The sequence below is a fragment of the Panthera onca genome, chromosome D3 (assembly GCF_046562875.1).
Source record: "Panthera onca isolate mPanOnc1 chromosome D3, mPanOnc1 haplotype 2, whole genome shotgun sequence".
In the NCBI taxonomy this organism is placed as follows: domain Eukaryota; kingdom Metazoa; phylum Chordata; class Mammalia; order Carnivora; family Felidae; genus Panthera; species Panthera onca.
In genome coordinates, this window is record NC_138350.1 from 79,394,573 (window position 1) to 79,415,349 (window position 20,777).

A 20,777-nucleotide genomic window follows, 5' to 3' on the forward strand; every position below is an offset into this window, starting at 1 on the left:
AAGATTTAACCACGTTATATAAAGGTTGACTTAGAACTCTCCACTGTCTGTACAAAATGTCCTGTTATTCTAAACGTAAATTTTCTTACATTACCGATACAAGGAAATGAAGGATTTTCCACGTTAAAAAAAAAAAAAGGAACCTGATCCCTGGTTCCTTGCCGAGATAACTATTAATGGTGGCTGCTTGCAAGGGTACTTCTTGTGGAAGAGTGTGTCTGCAAAATGAGTTGAGGCTTGTTAGGATTTGTTGTGGTTCTTAGAGGTGACAGCTCTTCGGCTCCGTCTGTGGATTTCCTTAAACACGTGTCCATCGATTCCTTCTTTGAGTTCCGGCTTCCCCTTGTGATAGAGACACAGAGTATTGAGAATAAGGGATCGTGGAAACATACAGATTTGCAGAAGTAAAAAGTTTCTTAAGTCATTTTGTTCAAATTCGTGCCTGTTCCTTTGACGCTAATTTCATTTTATTGAAGTGTGTATGGATAGAGCTCAGTTTTAAAAGGAGGAAACAGGTTTAAATGGTTAACCAGTACCTTCGCTATTTTACAATAAGCAAATGTATTTTAAAGTTTCTTGTTAATAAGGAGATAAAACAAAGTCCGGAAACAGGAAACTTTCCCAACTCAGTTACTGACTTTTGGGTCAAGGTGTGATGTGGTTATTGAACTTACAACATCTGAAATTTTCAGGACGGTGCTGGTTTTTAAATTGTGGGTCTCCATTCTTACAGCTGAAAGAGGCTCTTCGTCCCCAGCTTGCGGAACTTGGGGCAGCGTGGTAGTGCTGGCTCTAAGGAGGACATTGTTGGATGGACTGTCAGTGTTTGTTCCGCTGGAAATACCCAGGGACAGCTTGAATATTTTCCTGCAGCTCACTCTGAACCGGGCCCTCTTGGTTCAGGGATGAGAATGCCTTCTGTTACTTCAGGATAGTGACCTAACTGCATGTAAAGATGCGAGGGCCGTGCATTTCCACTTGTCGAAGGTCATAAGCTTGTGAGCCGTAGGCTGTAGACAGCGTGGTGAGGAAGGAGAGGGAGCCGTGGGAGGACCGGGTGTGTGCGCGCTGTCTTCCAGAGAAAGGAGACGATAGCTCCCCGCTGGCGGTCTGACTGTTGAAGGCATCTGGGAGGGCCGCCCTGGACCACGGCTGCACGTGCACTTACAACATCTCTTCTGTTTATGTCCGACTGTTCCATCTCAACAGAGTAAACCTATCAAGGTTTAAGGGCAGGTCGTCATGAGCAGGTGTCATTTGGGTCAGAGAGCAACGTGCTTTGTTTCTTTTTCTTGTGTTGCCCTTCCCATGACAGAATTCTAATGCTCGATGGTAAGTTGCAGGGATATAGAGGCTAAGGCTGAAATACCTTGCGGTGCCACCCGTCAAGGCCAGTTACCTAACGTGTTAGGGTGGGGGTGCTACCAGCCTATCCCTCGTGGTGCTGAGAGACTTAATGAGAGAGCACATGACCGGCTGCCAGCCTGGGGCCTGGCACCCGGCAGAGTCTCTCCTCTTGGGTTTCCCTAAGCTTCGGCTGGTTCTTTGTCTTGACAGATTTCATTTTTTCAGTCCTGCAATTTTTCTGAAAGCTCAAGTGCTCTAAAAAAAGACAGCCCCCAATAACTGATTCAGTCTTCAGAATCATGGTTATGATCCTCCCAATTAGCCAACATTTGAACATAGAATTTTTCTAAAGTAGGACAGATGCCATATCAAGTTACGTTAAAAGATTGGCAACATTGTATGCTTCGAGGCTAATTGCCTATTATAAAATATCCCCTCAAGTCAACCACATATCTTTTCACCTTTTTACCTTCCTTTTAAAATCATCTACAAAAGTTAAGAGCAAAACCTGTCCTTTTGATAGCCTGTACATACTAACAACCTTTAACTTTTGTAGATGCTGTTTAACTGCACTTACTGTTTGCTATAATGTGGAAGAGTGAGTTTGAGGTCAGTGCTTTCCAGTCCTTTCTTCCTCCGTGTATATGGCAGCCTCTGTCCTCGCATCCAAGCCCCCTTCCCCTGCTGTTGCCGCTTAGAAACCGCATCTGACACCTGTCTGTTTCTCATTGCGAGAATGGCAGCTCCATGGAGGCAGGGTTTTTGTTGCATCTTTCACTGCTATATCCACAGTGCCTAAAACAGTACCTGGGACAGGGTTCGATTTGAATATTTGTTGACTGAATGAGTGTTGAACGAGAAGAGTTACAAAAAGTCGATTGTAATGGGGTTTTGTAGATGGTTCTCCATTAGGCCTCAGTGTTTTTAAAGAGAAGCTTGTAACAGTGAGGAGAACGATCTTTCAGTAGTGTGAGCTGGTTCAAGGCTGAGCCGGGGCCCAGCTCTGGGAGTCTGGGTACTGGAAGGAAGACCGAGAGGTGAGGAAATTCAGAAGGGACTAGAATAGAAGAGACATGATTTAAAGCTGTATTTTTAGCAAATGTGCCTTCCTCTAGGACTGGAAATAGTCCTTGGAAATTGAAGATAAAAACCACTTGAAAATAAAGCGTTTTGCAAATACTGATGACTGCATATCCGCACTCTGCCCAATCACATGAACAGTCATTGACTAGGTGAAAATTTATATACTCTTGCCTTCCTGCACTTAGAAGAACCATCAGTGATTCGATAGTGGAAACATAGTTCCCCACTGAAGCAGGTTTTCTTTGGCTGTGTACAGAAATTCAGGAGATATGTTTAAAATGGGCAATATGAAATATGCCTAGTGTCCTTAATCTGTATTAAAATAGTATTTAAGTGTAAATGTTGAAATAGCCATTTTTTGGGAAATGTGTAGATGCAGAACTGGTTTCTTCCTGTTAGTGATCAGAGGACATGCCCTCCACAGTGGTGCGTGGCCAGCAGGGCCCTCAGCCTTACCGGGTTATAAAAGAACCGGGAAGAGCTTCGTTCTGACGAAACATCTTGATGCCATAGTCTCACTGCCTAAAATGAGTAATGCTTTATGCTGCTGTTGTTAAATTTTCCATTTCGGAATCGTTGACTCAAAACGCTTGTTTGTCAAAAGAATACTTGCTTTGGGTTCTCCAGTTCAACACGTAAACAGACAATTTGTGTAGATTGTTCTGTTCCTGCAGCGCTTTCGATACTGCATGAATGGTTCTCTTAATGTTAGTGAAAGTACCGGTAATCGGAGTTCATTGTATAAAGACCATCAGAAGTCAAGTTTCAAACATCAGAAAGCTAATCTTGTAAATCAATTTATTAGGAATTTTAAGAAGCTAGTTAATAAACAGAATGACGTAAATTTTGTTTTTTAAATAAAAACTTTCTTGGCCCAGCGATTATTTTGTGCGTGTGTGTGTGTGTGTGTGTGTGTGTGTCTGTGGTTTCTGGTCCATTGCTGTGAGGGCACCTTCATCATGTTGAGGGAAAGGTTCCTAACCCTTCAATTAGTGCTTTTTATGTAAGCAGGATTGAGAATTTTCACCCCGTGTTTCTTTTTATTTGGTGCATAGCACTGGTGGTGTGACATTGCCTGGGATTCAGATGTGAAACAGGAGGTACTAAGGTGATCACTATAAATGCAGGGATAACACTTCACAGAGTACTATTTGAGGATTAAAATAATTGTAGCTACGCTATGCAGAATGTTCCGTTTAACTGAAGAACCTTGGCGTGGGTGTCATTTTCGTGTGGCATGTGGAACTTAGAATGTGAGGGATATGCAGGCGTGTCCCAGAAGCACACCGAATCCTGCCGGGGTTATTCTGCACCTTTGCAGAGCCCCGATGTGTGCCCAGAAGGCAGAAGACTTTCCTAGTAGAAAGATCTATGCTGCTTCAGTACGGGGCCTATGTCTTGAAGATGTAGAGAGGAACTGCTTTGGGATGATTACTGAGCAAGAGACGTTTGTCTCCCTTTATGCCTCTGGTTTGTAACATACTTAGCAGTAAGTGAGAAACTTAACATTGGCCTTGCGGTTTTTCTTTTCTAGCTCCCAAAGGAAGTGTCTTCCGAGACTTTTGACAAGACCATCTTAAGAGCCCTGAATCAGGGTTCGTTGAAAAGGGAAGAACGGCGACATCCTGACCTAGAGCCCATCCTAAGGTAACAGTTTACCTGATGCTGTCACCACAGCATCACAGACAGGTTCGTCGGCAGTGGAGGACTTAGAACGGAGTTTGAGGGAGGTGACAAGAGATTTTTGCTGTGGAGTACTTTTTAAAATGGACTTTTTATCTACATGTTATTTTAGGTCTAGGCTCACAGCAGGAAACATCAAGCTAATTACTTTTACCGTTGGACTTTTTTGGCTCTCTGATAACATGAATAATTGCTTCTAAAATCTGCAGACATTCAGTGAACCTCCTATTTTCTCCATAAAATATTTATTGGAAGGGTTCCTTGTCCAAGAACTCAACTTGGGAAATGTTTTTTGTTCTAAGTTGTCAAGTAAGACGGAAGATCAGGCTAACAGGTTGGAAGGTGAAGGGAGATGAACACTCGCTCGCACGCCTGCTCTTCTGTCCGGCGGCGAGCTTGCAGCGGTGATGGCTCGGCCCGGTGATGGTGTGTCCACGCTGGCTGAGGCCCGGGGGTGGGTCGGCCCCCGGAGCACCCTGCGTGCCCGGGCCGTGACGAAGAGGTGAACACACCGGCGAGCTCAGCAACTGTGGCACAAGGTCCTGTGTGGGCAGGACGGGTGTGGATGTGGGTAAATGTACTTGTTTCATGATGGGAAGTTGAAGGATCTCTTGCCTGATGGCTTGTATTTTTTTTCCTAAAGTAAGAGTTTGCTTAAGAGTGGATATAAGGGGGGGGGGGGGCGCGGGGATCATGTGTTTGAGAGCAAAAGGGACTTAAACAGTAGTTGCGGGGGAGGGTGACGAACAACCCGATAAAGGAAACCCCGTAAGCTGGCCAGGTTTGGAGCCCATTGAGTGTCAGTAAATGATAGCGGTGTCAGTCTGTCGTGCTGTGTGGATTTTGAAAACATCTTGCGAGCATTTCAGGTTCAAGTGTTAGGATAGCAGGTCGTTGGATAAGGACGTTCTTGGATGTGATGAAGGGACAGGTGGGGCAAGGGAATTTAGGGAAGAGTGTGAGGTTTTTGGACACATTCACAGAGCGAAGATGGAGTCTGACCGTAGAGTGAACCGCAGCTGGAGAAGAGGTGTCAGGGAGTAAGCAAGTAAGTAGGCAGACAGAATCAAGTTGAAACGAGCCTGAACTGTGTGGGTTAGGGCGTTCGGAGGTGAGAGAGTCCCCGGTGATTGTTAGAGGTTTGGGGTGTGGTCTCCGCAGTGGGTGGTAATTGTTTTGCTCGCCCCTCTCTGAGGGCTTCCCTTTAGGGGAGAGAAATTAAGGAGTAATGGCCGAGGAAACAAATGCTGTTTTATTGGAAACTTACAGTTATTAGTAAGTAAAATGAGGAAAAGCAGTGTTGGAACATCTGTGGCTTCGAGTCAGGGCTTGAGTGGGACTTGCTGTCTGGCCTCTGAGCGGAGTCCGAGGCGGCCCAGTGAAGTAGCCTTGCTGAGGCAGAGGTGAGCAGAGATGGGCGTCGTTTAGTATAGCGGCCCTCTGCCTCTGACGGGGGGGGGGGGGGGGGGGGCACCCGTGAGCCTTTTCAGGTCGGGTGGGGCTGGGGAGAAGGGGTGAGTGTTTACTCCTCGACGGAGAGAAGCCGCAATCTGGGAAGGAGAGGGTGTCCATCTGTTCATCGTGTGACAAGGTCCAGGATGTGCGTGTGGAAGTAAATGACTGGAACGAGAGAGGAGGTGGAAGACAGAGGTCACTGGTGGAAAGGCAGCCAAGCAGAGAGCTCGAAGGGTTTGCTGCTCACCCGTGTGGAGTTTGAACTCCCCCAGGACTGTGGAACGCTGCGGGTGGAGGAGACAGGCGGGGGGGCCAAGCTGAGTACGAATGTGGGAACACGACCAGAAGGTAGGTGTGTGACCACCTTGGCAGGCGGAGTGGCTGAAAGGCGGCCTTGAGGGGGTGCCCCCACCCTTGCAGCCCTTGTGAGTGGGGAATGAGCACCCCACCCGAACGGGCCGTGAGGACAGCCAGACCCCAGGGGCTAGTGGGATTTTGGTCTGAGTAAGGAGGTGCAGATCTGTTCCTTGAAGGGCCCGGATACGTGGGGCCTCGCAGAGGGCGCGGCAGGGAAGGTTCAGAGAAAGAACAGGAGCCCTAGGGCGTGGTCACAGCTTTCCAGGGATGAGACCGGCGAGGGTGGGTGGTGACGGTGAGGAAGAGTTGGTTGAATTCCTGGGTCTCCTGTGCTACTCAGAAGTCACGGGCTTGTGCATCCCTGGGGATGTCGTTGGGGTGCAGATTCAGACTCCACAGTCCCGCCGTGGGCACTGTCCTGGGATTCCCGTAGGCTGCAGAGATGCTCGTGGTCCGTGGAGTGCTCGTCGAGCGGGCTCTCAGACCACTGCCTCTGAAGTGGCTCAGGAGGGAGCTTCTCCAGCTGTGACACTTGGCGGGGGGTGTGGAGGGGCATCTGGCAGCATGGACCAGGCGGGGGGGGGGGGGGGGGGGGGGGGGGGAAGAATCTGCGCTGGAAGAGGGAGTGAGGATGCCGGATGGCAGCCTGTGGGGTGTGGGGAGCCACAGAGTGTGCACCTTTCCGTCTTCGGGAGCGGATCTCTGCGTGCCGCTACCCTGGCTGTGCTGGCTTCAGGGTGCGCTTTGTTCCAGCCTGACGCTGCGTGCTGCTGGGCCTCGGCTTCAAACCGAGCTCCTTACCTTGCCCGAGATCCCGTGGCTGACCAGTAGTAGCCTCAGAGTTCTATTGCATACCGCTCCAATTCAGAGTGATAAAATATAATACAATCTTGGTGTGTTACAGTGTTCCATGTGGTCATTCAGTGCATTTAGGTAGTTGGGGGCTTTCTTGGTAAACCTGACAACTGCTCGACGTAGAACATTTGGAAGACACAGAAAAGTAATGAAAAGATGACAGTTATTCAGATAACTTAATATTGGCCTTTTTCATTTTTCCTTTTTATTTTGTTTTGCCTGTAATATTAGATGTGCAGTTTTCTATCCTATGTTCTCAAATTCTAAGCATTTTTTATTTAATTCTTCAAGATCATTTCGAGTGGCTGCAGAGTATCTTCCCCATCTGGCCGTACATCATTCCTCTGACTCTTTCTCTGTTTTGAGGAAGAAAGACCATTTTCTGGGGTGTTTTCCAGAGTTTTGACCATTTTTGTGCCTAAAACATTTTCCAGATTTATGAGTAATTACTGAAGAGAGATTCTTTGAAATTGATTTACTGATTTAAAGAGTAGGATCCTCTTTTAGGATCCCTAATAACACATATATTATTATTATTTTAATGAAAAAGTTATGTAAGTAGGAGTACATGTTCTTAGTGTTTGAACTTCCTTGTTTATCACAGCTTGACTAGCTTTGAGTATCACTTAAAAATATTTGCTAATTTGACAGGTGAATGATGATCTCATTGGCTTAATTTTCATTTTCTTTATTAGTGAAATTCAGTATCTTTTTTGTAAGTTTAGCCATTTTTATATTTTGTAAGATCATCTGTCCTTTATCAATTTATCTTTTTGAATCTTAGTGGTTTTTACAACTTATCTTTAGTAATATAGTATTTTTCAGTTAGTGATGATTTTTTTTTTTTTTTTTTTTTTAAGTTTATTTATTTGGAGAGAGAGAGAGCAAGCAGGGGAGGGGCAGAGAGAAGAGGAGACAGAATCCCAAGCAGGCTCTGCTCTGGCAATGCAGGCCTAATGCGGGGCTCAAACTCACGAACTGTGAGATCATGACCTGAGCTGAAGTCAGGAGTCAGACGCTTAACTGAGCCATTCAGTCACCCAGTTAGTGATGATTTTTGAAATGAAGTTTAAAATATTCTGTTAGGTTTGTCAGTCTTTGTTTCTATGTTTCTGTTTATCTCTTCACTAAAGAAAGTCATTCCTAGGTTGTTTATTAAATGTTAGGTACATCACTGTAGATATATGGGGGGAAAGTTAGGCTGGAACTATGTGTCATTCATTACATCAAAGTTAAATCTAGATGGCTCAGAGATTTAAATGCAAGAAAGAAAACGTGAAATTTCTAGTATGTGTATGAAAAAATTTTTTACTAAGTATCACGATACCTAGAAACCACTAAAAATGGAAATTTAAGTATTCAGAAATCCAACTTCTACATAATTTAAAGAACAAAATATACTAGAAACAAAGTGAAGACAAACTTCAAATTCAGGGAAAAAATACTTATAATAACTTCTTTCTTATTAAAAAAAAAAAACCTCCTAAAAATCAATAATGTAATGGAAACTAATAGTCCAAAGCAGGGGAAAAAAATGGGAGCATATATGAACAAATAGCACAGAGAAACTGGACTTTTAGGCATCATTTGAACATATGAAAAGCTGCTCATAATCAGAAATATAAATTAAAACCTTGGCTTTTGATTTTTTAGGTGGCTACTACATTTAAAAAATTTTTAATTTAAAAATTTTCTGAATTTAGGGGCACCTGGGTGGCTGAGCTGGTTGAGCGTCCGACTTCGGCTCAGGTCATGATCTTGTGGTCAGTGGGTTCGAGCCCTGTGGTGGGCTCTGTGCTGACAGCTCAGAGCCTGGAGCCTGCTTGGGATTCTGTGTCCCCTCCCCTGCTCGTGCTCTGTCTCACTCAATAATAAATAAATATTAAAATTTTAAAAATTTTCCAAATTTAGTTTTAATTGAAATATGTAGTTGACATCCAATATTGTGTTAGTTTCAGGTATGTAACAGTGATTTGACAATTATGTATAATACAGTACACTTAGCACAAATTGTGTAGCTACCATCTGTCACCATACGGAGTTATTACAGTATTAGTGGCGATAGTCTGTGCTCTATTTTTCATCCCATGACTTATTTATTTTATAACTGGAAGTTTGTACCTGTTAGTCCCCTTTGCCTATTTCACCCATCCCTCTACCCCCTCCCCTTGGTAACCACCAGTTTGTTCTCTGTATGTGAGCCTGTTTCTGTTGGTTTGTTCATTTGTTTTTTAGATTCCACATATAAGTGAAATCGTATGGTATTTGTCTTTTTCAGGCTTACTTCACTTAATATAATACCCTCTAGGTGCATCCATGTTGTCCCAAATGGCAAGATGGCATTCTCTTTTAATGGCTGAGTAATATTCCATTCTGTATACCACATCTTCTTTATTCATCTATTGATGGGCACTTAGGTTGCCTCCATGTCTTGGCTATTTTGAATAAGGCTGCAGTAAATACAGGGCTGCATGTATCTCTTCAAATTAGTGTTCTCATTTTCTTTGGCTAAATATCCAGAAGTGGTATTACTGGATTGTATGATATTTGTATTTTTAATATTTTAAGACACTTTCATACTGTTTTCCATTACTCTTTTCCATAATGGCTGCACCAATTTACATTCCCACCAACAGTGCATAAGGGTTCCCTTTTCTCCACATTCTCACTAACACTTGTTATTCTTGTCTTTGTGATACTAGCCGTTCTGACTGGCATAGGATGATATCATTGGGTTTTGATTTGCATTTCCCTGGTGATTAGTGATATTGAACATCTTTTCATGTGTCTGTTGGCCATCAGTGTGTTTTCTTTGGCAAACATATGCTCAGGTCCTCTGCCCATTTTTAAGCAGATTATTTGTGGGTTTTTTGGTGTTGAGTTTTCTTTATATGTTTTGGTTACTAGCCCCTTATTGGATATATCATTTGCAAATTTCTTCACCCATTCAGTAGGGTTGCCTTTTCATTTTGTTAATGATTGCTTTTGCTGTGCGTAAGCTTTATTTTTTAAGTTTATTTTGAGAAAGAGAGAGAGAGAGAGAGAGCGTGTGCGTGCACGCATGGGGAAGGGGCAGAGAGAGAATCTCAAGCAGGCTCCACACCAGTAGTGCTGAGCCTGATGAGATCATTACCTCAGCTGAAACCAAGAATCAGATGCTTAACCAACTGAGCCATCCAGGTGCCCCTGTGCAAAAGCTTTTTGTTTTGATGTAGTCCCAATAGTTTATTCTTGCTTTTGTTTCCCTTGCCTGAGGAGACCGATCCAGAGAAATATTACTAAGGCCAGCGTCCAAGAGTTTACTGTCTATGTTTCCATTTAGAAGTTTTATGGTTTCCTATCTCACATTTAGATCTTTAATCCATTTTGAGTTTATTACACGCAAATTTTTGTGTATGGCTTAAGAAAATGGTACAGTTTCATTCTTTTGCACAAAGCTGTGCAGTTTCCCAGTACCATTTATTGAAGTTCTGTCTTTTTCCTGTTGTGTGTTCTTGTGTCCCTTGTCATAAATTAATTGCCCTTAAAAGTGTGAGTTTATTTATGGGCTCTGTATTCTGTTCCATTGAACTGTGCATCTGTGTTACCATACTGTTTTGATTACTGTAGCTTTGTAATGTAGTTTGAAATCTGGGATTATGATACTTCTAGCTTTATTCATCTTTCTCAAGTTTGCCTAGGCTGTTTGGGGTTTTTGTTGGTTCCATGTGTTTTAGTGGGATTTGTTTTAGTTCTATGAAAAATACTATTGGATATAGGATTACATTGAATCTGTAGATTGCTTTGGGAAGTATAGACATTTTAACAATATTCTTCTAATCAGTAAGCATGGACTATCTATCTTCCCGTTTATTTGTGTCGTCTCAGTGTCTTACAGTTTTCAGCGTACAGGTTTTTCACCTTACGTGAGTTTCTGTTCAACCTGTTGAATATGCAAAGATCCAAAAGTTTGGTAGGTACTCTTGGCCAGTTACATAAACTGGTAAAATTTCTATGGAAAGCCGTTTGGCGATATCACAACTTAAGTGCAGATAACTTTTGACGACTTCCACTTCTTGTAATGTATCGTACAAGTATATTCCCACTGTATGCAAAGATGAGTGTTTCAGGATGTTTACTGTTGTAATATTTGACTACAAAAGACTAGAAACAGCTAGATGTTGATGGAGACTGGGTTAACTCATGGGACATTCATTCACTGGAATACCGTGTGGCCTTATTGAAAAAGAACAATGGAGAGCAAGAGCAAGGTGAGAACAGCTAGTAGAATGTCGCCGTTTTAAAGGATATGTACATGTTTGTGTGCAAAGATTATCTCTGAAAAATAAGCAATAAAATAGCAGAGAGGCTTGCGTGTAGGGAAGAAGAGGGGCTCTGGCAATAGGAATGAGACTGGCTGGTCACTTGGTAACCTTTGAGTTTGGGCCACATATATTCACTTATTTAAAAAAGCTTGAGGCTATCCATCTTTTGGAACACGATCAGTGTACTTTTTGTGTATGTGATAGTTTCTCTTATTGTTCCTTTCATCAGTTTGGATTTATATTGTTAAACCAAGTGAAGTCAGGATCTAAATCTATTTTTCTTTCCAAACAGTGAATTGATTCTTTCCTATATTACTGATTTCCTTCATTCTTAGGTATGTAACCTGTTCATGGATTTTTCCTTGCGACAATCTCATTCTTGTTCCAGGATCACTTTTTAATTATTAGAATTTTATAGTTTGTTCGTAGCTGATAGATCTGGTTTTCCTCCCCCGGTACTATTTCTGAAATACTCTCCCACGTTCTCAGGTATTTATTATTCAGCTTAATCTGTTACTTTAAAACTTAATGCATGTGTGCTCTGGGAGCTATGCTAAACTATGGTTCAAGTCTCAGGAATATGAGTGTCTAGGTTCTTTGTAGGACTTGACTTTTAAAGAGTGATCATCAGTTCCTGTCCTCTTTTCGCCCCGCCCCTCCTGAACAAGAAAGTCATAAAGCCACTCAGTGGAACAGAGCAAGGCAGTCAGCAGCAGTGGTTTTAGGGGGTGTGCCCTAATGGACTAGCAAAGGGACCCCAAGTGGAAGGAGGAGTCATTCAGTCATGGGGATGGTGCTGGGAGGCTGGCACAGTGTGTCAGAGGGCGTGCACCTGAGAGGCGGCTGGCAGGGCATTCGGGCTCTGCTGGCGTCAGGAGGGCACGTACACGGGAGGTGGGTAGGGCAACAGTGGGAAAGCATTACCACGGGGAGTTGACCTAATTAGTATGTTAAGAATAGTGAGGACCAAGTGTCTCTCTGTTGGAGAAGGGAGTTACACTATAGAGAAGAAGAAAACTAGAATGAACCCTGGAGTGTCTGATTGGAATTAAAGATATTGGGTGTATCATGATTTGGGGTATACATAGGAAGATACAGAAATACGGTTGTGTGTGTACACATATATTCCCTGGCTCAGTTTATTGAAAGGGTTCTGGGGGCACCTGGGTGGCTCGACAGTTAAGCATCTGGCTCAGGTCATGATCTCCCTGTTTGTAGGTTCAAGCCCCACCCACGTCGGTCTCTGTGCTGACAGTGTGGAGCCTGCTTGGTTTTCTCTCTCTCCCTATCTCTGCCCCTCCCCAACTCGTGACTCCTTTGTGCTCCTCTCACAGTAAATAAATAAACATATAAAAAGAAGAAAGGAAAGAAAGAAAGGGTCTGGAAGCAGCCATAGCCTGTAGCAATGGGAATACCTCGTGTCCAGAGCTTGACTTACGATACCATTCTCCACCAGGGAGCACAACTAGGGCTCCTTGGAGAAAAAGCCGATTGCAGGGCCAGGGCAGGAAAAGTACAAGATGAGCCTCTTGTATCCAAAAGCAAGGAAGTGCTCAAAGAATTAAGTGGTTTGGTCAAAAGGACACAGAAGCCAGTTTGAAGGGGCTCCTAGTGGTCAGATCTGGAGCAAATCGAACATCTAAATAAATAAAACAGTAATATTGAATAAAATAGGAAACCATGAGTCCGTGTTAATGTAAATAATAAATGAATAGATTGAACATTTGAGGATATTTACAGTATCAAAGTCCTTTCCCACAAAATAATGCTTATTATTCATAAAGGGAGGAAGAGTGGCTTTAGAGTGGAGAAACCTGACAGATACCACTTTAATCCCTAACTTGAACTTGATGAGTGAGGGGGTCAGTCAGAATTAGCACACAGTAGGCTGTAGCAAAAGAACACAGCCTAGCCCTGTTACATTCCTGCTGTGAGGAAGCATCAGACAGACCCACATCGGGACCATTCCACAAACTACAGGGCCTGACCTCTTAACACCATGATGAGCTGTGGTGGCAGCTGGGCCTTTGTGGTGAAAAGGACACTTAGGAATTAGCTGGCAGAACTTAAATGGGGTCTGAGGATTAGGTATTAACTTTTCAGTGTTAGTGTCCTGATATGATTGCAGTAGGGATGTCTTTGTAGGAAATGCTAATGTCTTGCCGGGTGTTGGGGTGTCAGAGATGAGTTATTTATGGTTCAGAAATAGATGTTTTACCATATTTGCAACTTTTCTATAAGGTGGAGATTTTCAGAGGAGAAAAACTACGAAGGAGCCACTTTTAGAAATTTGGCTCCTGGCCAAGATGACAATTAAGAAGTGTATGTTTGACTCCTTATTACAGCTTTTAGGGTTCCCCTCAGTGATAATCACAGAGGCGTGTGTGTGTGTGTGTGTGTGTAAGTCCTTTATAAAGGTGCTATTGAAGCTGTTCGTGTAGAATGTAAAGGAAGGTGTGATGCCAAAAGTCTCAAATTGCCCTTTCTCCAAATTTGGTCACTAGAAATAACCTTCATTAAAAATCTTACATAACTTTTCAGAAATTTTCTGTGCACGTACATAACTTTGATTTTATGTATTTGTGTATATTTCCTACACTGTGCAAATTGAATTATCCTATACAGACTTTTCTGCCACTTAATCTTTTCATTAAATATACACACATGTACACATTAGTACATGTAAAAAGACTGCTGCCTTTTTATTTGCTACATAATCCATTTTTAGTTGTATCATAACTAATCATTATGTTTTATGGCCATTTGGAGTCTGAATATTTTTAAACTGCTACAACCAGTATTACAGGGAATGTCCACATATGTTTCTTAACACATTTGATACATTTATCTGTAAGAGAAATTTCTAGAATTGAAGTTGGTCATAAGTTATACATTTTTTAATAAGTGATGTTTCTAAATTCTAAGGAGATAGCAACGCTGTACACCCCAGAAGCCTTCCTTATGTTTGTATCTCTACAACCACACAGCAGACATACACTCTCAATCTCTCATCTTTGCTAGTCTCAGAAAGGAAGACTTTCTCATTTTAGTCTGTAGTTGAGTCTGTATTTAGTCCGTATGTGCACTTTCTTGTGAATGGTTTTTTCAGTCCTCCCCACTTTTTATTGGTCTTTCTTGCTGATTTGTAAGAGTTATTTGTTAAAGGACCCGTTTGTTGCTACTTCTTGACCGTGTAGACAGTTTAATTTTTTTTAGATAGTCAGATTTATCAATCTTTTCTCTAATGGTTTCAGAGTTTTATATCCTGCTTGGAAAGATTTTCCTCTTCAAAAATTTTATTTTTAAAAATGGCTTATTGTCTAATATTTCCCTTAAAAATGTTTTGATTTCTGTGGCTAGCTTGTGGTCTCAACAGCATTATTGATAGGCTGTCAGGGCACCTCATTCTCAGTTTGTGAATTTGTGAATTTTAGATTAGGATGATTATCATTCATGTGATTTAAGAAAGGTAGCGATGATAAAGGAAGGGGGGATTGTAAGTGAGAAGTAGGAAATGAGTTTATAAGAGAAGTAGAGATTGGGTTGGCACAGGACACTGCATAAATACCATTCCAGCTACACTGTATGTTAGGAAAATGAAAACATGCCACTGAAATGTACACTGGGATTGGGTAATTTGTCGTGTCCGTATATGATCTTGTTTTTCTAATTTAATATGTTAGCTTCTAGCCAGTTAGATTTGGAAACAAACATAGGTGTAATTGCTGCCTTGTGGTTATGCGTTGCTGAACCTTGACTTCAGTCTGTATTCTGACTTCAAGCCTGTGCCTTTCTCTCCGGTTTGGCTTAAATGTACAGCACCGTGTTCCCACAGCAGACATGCGGTTGATTTTTGGACTGGTAGTCGGTGTCCAAGCTGTCTCTCGGGACTCAAGTCTTGAATTAAGGGTGTGTCTGTCTGTCTTTGGACCATTTGGTTTGTGAAAGTAAATGGGTCATAGGTTCTACCACTGCCCTCGGGTCTTGGTCCCCAGTCTCAAGTAATGTGTGCAGAGCTGGGGATTTAGATCAGCTCCTCACTTCGTTTGTCTTCCATCTCTTCCATGTCTTCCATTTCTCGTTTGTCTTCCTATTGAATATTTATTTCCACATCTGCATACCAAGAAGCAGTTTTGCCTAATGTACAAGGTGACTTTGGTCTGTAAGGGTCATCTCTTGATAAGGTATTTAATGACTTGACAATCTGAATGACAGGTCAGGAACCTTGGGGAGAAATTTAAGAATTTTAAATGAGTATTTAAAGTGTTCAAAAGTAATGGAAGTGGATTTGTACGTTGAGTAGGGTGACGGCTTTGTGTGCTGCGTGAGTGTCATAACCTTGATGAACTAGTAGCATTCCCTCTGAGGAAAATGACGTTCGAAGGCTAAGTAACTTATTTAGAGTAGATCAGCTTTTATGTGGTGGAGCTGGTATCCAGATCCTTGAGGAAACTTTCCATTAGTTTCTGTGATGTAACTATACCCCTTATTGCAAGGTCCCTTTCGTAGAGAAGACTTGAGTTTGAATCTTTTAATTACACTAGTAAAAGGTGAGGAAAGCTGATTTTCAAAGATAACAGCTTAGAATCATGGGAAGGATACACAGTGGAGTGAATCATCAGCTAGTCAGGCCTTGGGATGTAGTAATACTTGTTTGACCAGACACTGCGTTCCATAGTTTCCAGGGCTCCTAGCACCCCAGCTCTTAGGTTCAGAGTGTGGGAAGGCTCCTCCATGTACAGCCATGTGATGAAAAGGAACGCCTGTGAAGAAGAGTAAAGGAATTGCAGTTCTTATCTGGCAGAAAGATAGCTATTGGACCACTTGGACAAAAGGCTGAAGTAACTTTTTTTTTTTTAGTGCCAGAAGTGAAACCATGCCACTAGATTATAGAAAATTAAAAAGAAGCCCATTTACCAGATTTTTGCAAATAAGTTTAACTTTAATATTCTTTTCCTCAGAAAAAAGTATTTTTTGTTTATTTTGAGAGAGCGCATGCACACGTGCAAGCAGGGGAGGGGCAGAGAGGGGGAGAGAGAATCCCAAGCAGGCCCTGCGCTGTCAGCTTAGAGCACTTGGGGCTCGAACTCACGAACCGTGAGATCATAACCTGAGCCAAAACCAAGAGTCGGACGCTTAACCGAGTGAGCTACCCAAGCGCCCCCGATATACTTATAATACCTGAATTAAACCGCCACATAAATTTGCCTTACAGTCTAAACTGAGACTCTTGTGGGTTTATATTACGTGAAATTAACACCTCTCTTTTCTTTTATGTGCAGGCAGCTATTTTCAACTTCATCCCAAGCTTTTCTACAGAGTCAGAAAGTGCACAGCTTCTTTCAGTCCATATCACCAGACCCTCTGCACAGCCTCAGTAAGCGTCTTCTCCTCTCTAGAAATCGGATGTGTTCTTGCTTAGCGTTCCTGTTTCACTGTGCTGCCTTGTATGGGGCTGGCAGTTGAGGAATAGCAGCCTACGATTAAGAAACGTGTAGTTTTCAGTGAAATTGACGCTGCAGTTTTACAGAAAATAGCGTGTCAAAGCTAAAGTCACAAAACAGACTGATTGCAAGGGAAAGGCCAGCTGTCTCCATCTCGTGGACATACTGGGTCCTCCAGGGCCTTGTCACACCTGGTGTACAGGCTGCGGAGGTGCTGCCCTGCTGGGCACGGGGGGTGTCACCTCTTAGAATCTGCCTTTCCTCCCGGGTCCCGTGTTCCCGTGTTCCCGTAGTGACCTCCGCAGCCTCCCTGGCTGGAAACCGGGCGTTACTCTTTCCACTTTTCCTCTTCACATTCAGTCATTTACAGGCCAAGCCACGCCGGACAGGGGGTGCCTTCCTTTCTGCCCCTCCTTACCAGTCCGTTGTGGGCTGTTAAGCCTTTCTTCCATGCACACCTTGCACAAAGCCTCCTCACTCATGTCTCCAGTTCTGGTTTCTCACTTGACTTTAACCTACTCCAGGATTACCTCAGGGATCAGTTGGTTAATCCCCTCTTCAAAACCTTAAAAGTTTGGTTTGAAATTCAAGCCCTGCCGTGAGCCTCCTTGTGCCTCATTGCTAGTCTCTCAGGCTCTGGCTGCTTGAAGGCTTGGCATCTACTCAGTATACCTGCCATTTCCTGTCCCAGTGTCTTGGCTCATTCTGCACCTGAACTTTTAAATGTCCTTCTTTTTGGCACAGCCTGTTAAAATCACACCTGTTTTAAGACCCAACTGAAATATTACCTCCTGAAGATTTCCCCCATTTTTTTCCTTCTGTTCCTGTAAGTTGCTTTTGCCCTCATGTTTCATCCTTCCTCACAGTCAGCCTTATGTGTGCTTCTATGCACATCTATCTCAACTGCCTTTTTAAACAAATTATTTTGCCAGGAACATTGATGTGGGCTTTAGGAGAATGTGCTAACTTAAAGCACAGCCATTATGGCAAGTGGCTGTTTATTTTTTTAACCTTTCCTTCTGCTCTCTCTGCAAAGTCCTATTTTCTTGTACCTAAAGAGGAAAGAAAATGCATATTTGCTCATTTTGAGGTGGAATAAAGAGAATTTAGAAAAAGTAATATGATTGGATATGATAACGGGTTAACCTTTAAAGTTTCTCTCTCTCTCTCTCTCTTGTGTGTGTGTGGGGGGGGGGGTGAGGGTGGGAGATTCTTGATGACTAGTTGATGAGACGAGATGAGTGACTCCACGGTTAAATTTCTGTCTGAACAGTGACAGTAGCTGGTTGTTTTTTAAGGAGAATCCTCATCACCCTGGAGCTGTATAGATCTAACAGTCAGTGCTTTCTTCTGCTTGAACCGAGTGGAAGTACTTTTTAAGGAATATCTATAAATAGCGTTTGTTTAACACATGCCGAAAACACAAAGTTAAACTTTTAATTCCGATTTTAACAGGCGACCCAGGAAAACTGGCCCAAGTGAGTAGCGCATATATAAATAAGAGAAAACTCATCACGAGAGCTTTACAGTATTTAAATTACATGCATGGTGCTAAAGGGAGTAGTACATTGGAAGACCTCAAATTGTTGCAAAATTAAAATGTATTAAAGCACATGTTTTGGGAGTGTGGAAAATGTGGTCAGGATGTCCACATTGTTTCACCAGGGAACACACTGTTGTCAAAGTTCATTTGCACTTTTTTGAAAAAAATGACAGCTCTACCTTTTGTCCCCAGGGGTAGACAGTAGTACTTAGTCTGTGTCCTGACACTTGAGAAAACAAATGTTAACTCCTAGATGACTTCAGCATATTGCGCTCTGGAACCCCACCAGTCTGCACCTTACCTGAGGACTAGTCCGGGGCTTTCAGAATGTGCCCCGTGGGCCACTGCTCTGTAATAGAATAGAAACTCATGGCGGACACTTGAGAGGCTTTATAGCAGTTGGACACTGCCACACCTGCTTGTATTTTATAAAAGGAATGCTTCACAACACATTAGAAATTTGCAAAGCCTTCCCACACCACCGATGTCTGAGAAGCACTAATCTAGCGCATCCCCTCCTATGGCGCGTGAGCCCCTGGGGCTGGCGGAGGTGAAGCCCCTTGCTCCAGACCTGTGGTTTTCATGGGGAGAGCAGGCTCCCTGATTCAGGGTCCCCGCTCCCAGTCCAGTGTTCTGTGCTGTGTCACCTTGGTGTTGTAAAGGTCCTGACTAGTAGAAATGTTGTCTTTACCACTGACTCACCACTCTCCTCTTCTTGGGACAGAAGGAATCCTTCTGTGTGTTTTCTTTATTACCTTTTTCCTAAAAAGTTAATTGGTACTGAATACTTCCTGCAGATAACTTACAGTCCTCTCTGAAGACTTCTAAAATATTAGAACACTTAAAGGAAGACAGCTCAGAAGCTTCAAGTCAAGAAGAAGGTAAGTGTGGATTCACTGGAATAAGTCATTTTGCCTGATATAGGCACAAGGATAGGCAGACCATTAGAACAGATTAAGGAGCCAAGAAACAGACATATGGAAACTTGGAATGTGACAGGTGGCATTATAAATAAGTGAGGAAAAAATAGACTATTCAATAAATGATGTTGGCTGGCTTTCCAGTTGAAAAAATATTATATAATTAGATCCCTACTTACATCATGCACAAAAATTTCAAGTAAGTAACAAAAGATAAGTACGTATAAACTTAATGTAGTATATAAAATGTAAAACTGAACTTTTAGATGTTAATAACCTGGGACAAGAAGGCTTTCTTGACAAAGCAGAACGTGACCGTGGTGGAGATCTTTTTTCTAAAATAGAACTGAACTTGTAACCAAAAAACAGGCAGTTAGAAGATATTTACAGGCTATTCACAGTTGAAGAAAGACTATATCCAGACAATAGAAATATTCGTCCAAAAACTCAGAGCATCAGCCTAATTGACAGTAAGGACAAAAGATAAAGATAGTTAATTCATGGAAGAGGAAATGTGAATGGCAATTAGGCAGTGTTTAGCCTCACGAGTAGTCTGAAAAATGCACACTGTAAAAACAACGAGATATCATTTCACGCTCCCCGAATTGGTAAAACATTTTCAAGTCTGACATTACCAGGAGTATGAAGTAATGGGAGCTCTGATCCGCTGCGGATGGGAACATAAATTGGTACAACTCATTTGGACAGAAATTTGACACTGTGTAGTGAGGTTGGAAGTAATTAATTTCATGCCACCACCCAGCACTTCTGCTGCTGTGAAAATTGTCCGTATGTTCAGGGGATGGAGACTGAAGTCCTCACAGCAGCCTTGTGTGTAATAGCAAATACCTGGGTGTCACCCGGGTGCGGTGAATCTTAATAAAAACACGCCGTAGAATACTTCAGCTAGTTTATCTCTGTAGAGGGAGGAAGTCAAGTGGAATGGAGAAAGGCCTTCGGATGTTTCTGTGATACATTTTGTTTCTTAATGAAAAGAGGCAAACATAGTTGACCCTTGAACAACAGAGCGGTAAGGGGCGCTGCCCCCCTTGCGGTCGAAAATCCATGTATAACTTCTGACTCCCCCAAAATGTAACTATACTAGCCTGCTGTTTGATCAGAAGCCTTACCAAAAATGTAAACAGTTAACACATAGTTTGTATTTTAGATGTATCATGACACTGTATTATAATAAAGTAAGCGAGACAAAAGAAAATGTTAAGAAAATCGTTTACATTACAGTAGTACTGTAGCCGGTTTTTGAAAAGTTGCCCCTTTAAAGAGTTTTCTGTGAAAAGTGCTTAGAAGCGTTCTGCATGGTCTGGTGATCCTGTCACCGTCACATAAATTAGTTGCGTCATCCCCTTGGATTTTTGGCAGCAACATTTGGTATAATAATTGTTTCTTCCTCTACCGTAGATGTGTTACAGCACACCATAATCCACAAGAAACACACCGGCAAGAGTCCCCTTGTGAAGTACGTATCTAATTCCTAAAACAATGTCTTTGTACGTTTGGAATTCACTGTGTCACATTTACTTTAATCACTGAGACGTTTGCCTAGAAGTCTGCTGTTTTACTGTTTGCTTGTTATTTGTCCAGCCTTTTCTGTGTCATCCTCCTTTTCTTTCCTTTCTTGCTGTAAGGCGGTTTTATTCTGTTTGTCCGTTCTGTTAACTTTGAGAGTTAGGTAATGTTTTCGATTCTTCTAGTGGTAACGAGGGGTCATGAGATTGTATTCTACATCTTGGACTCTCTAAGGTCTGGTACTAATGGTGCTTGCAGC

General features: G+C 42.5%; 1 protein-coding gene across 6 annotated transcripts in view; it reads left to right on the plus strand.

Annotated features, from left to right (window-relative positions):
• Nucleotides 1–20,777, plus strand: part of ZCCHC2 (zinc finger CCHC-type containing 2) — a 71,285-nt gene that overhangs the window by 21,695 nt on the left and 28,813 nt on the right. For all 6 annotated transcript variants that reach the window (XR_013551202.2, XR_013551203.2, XR_009604446.3 and 3 more), the window contains exons 5-8: nt 3,965–4,077; nt 16,367–16,461; nt 18,869–18,952; nt 20,411–20,468. Coding sequence is in view for 3 of the 6 variants with exons in the window: in XM_060614023.3 (XP_060470006.3) it covers nt 3,965–4,077; nt 16,367–16,461; nt 18,869–18,952; nt 20,411–20,468 (350 nt within the window). In the remaining 3 variants the exon portion in view is untranslated. The remainder of the gene's footprint in view (nt 1–3,964; nt 4,078–16,366; nt 16,462–18,868; nt 18,953–20,410; nt 20,469–20,777) is intronic.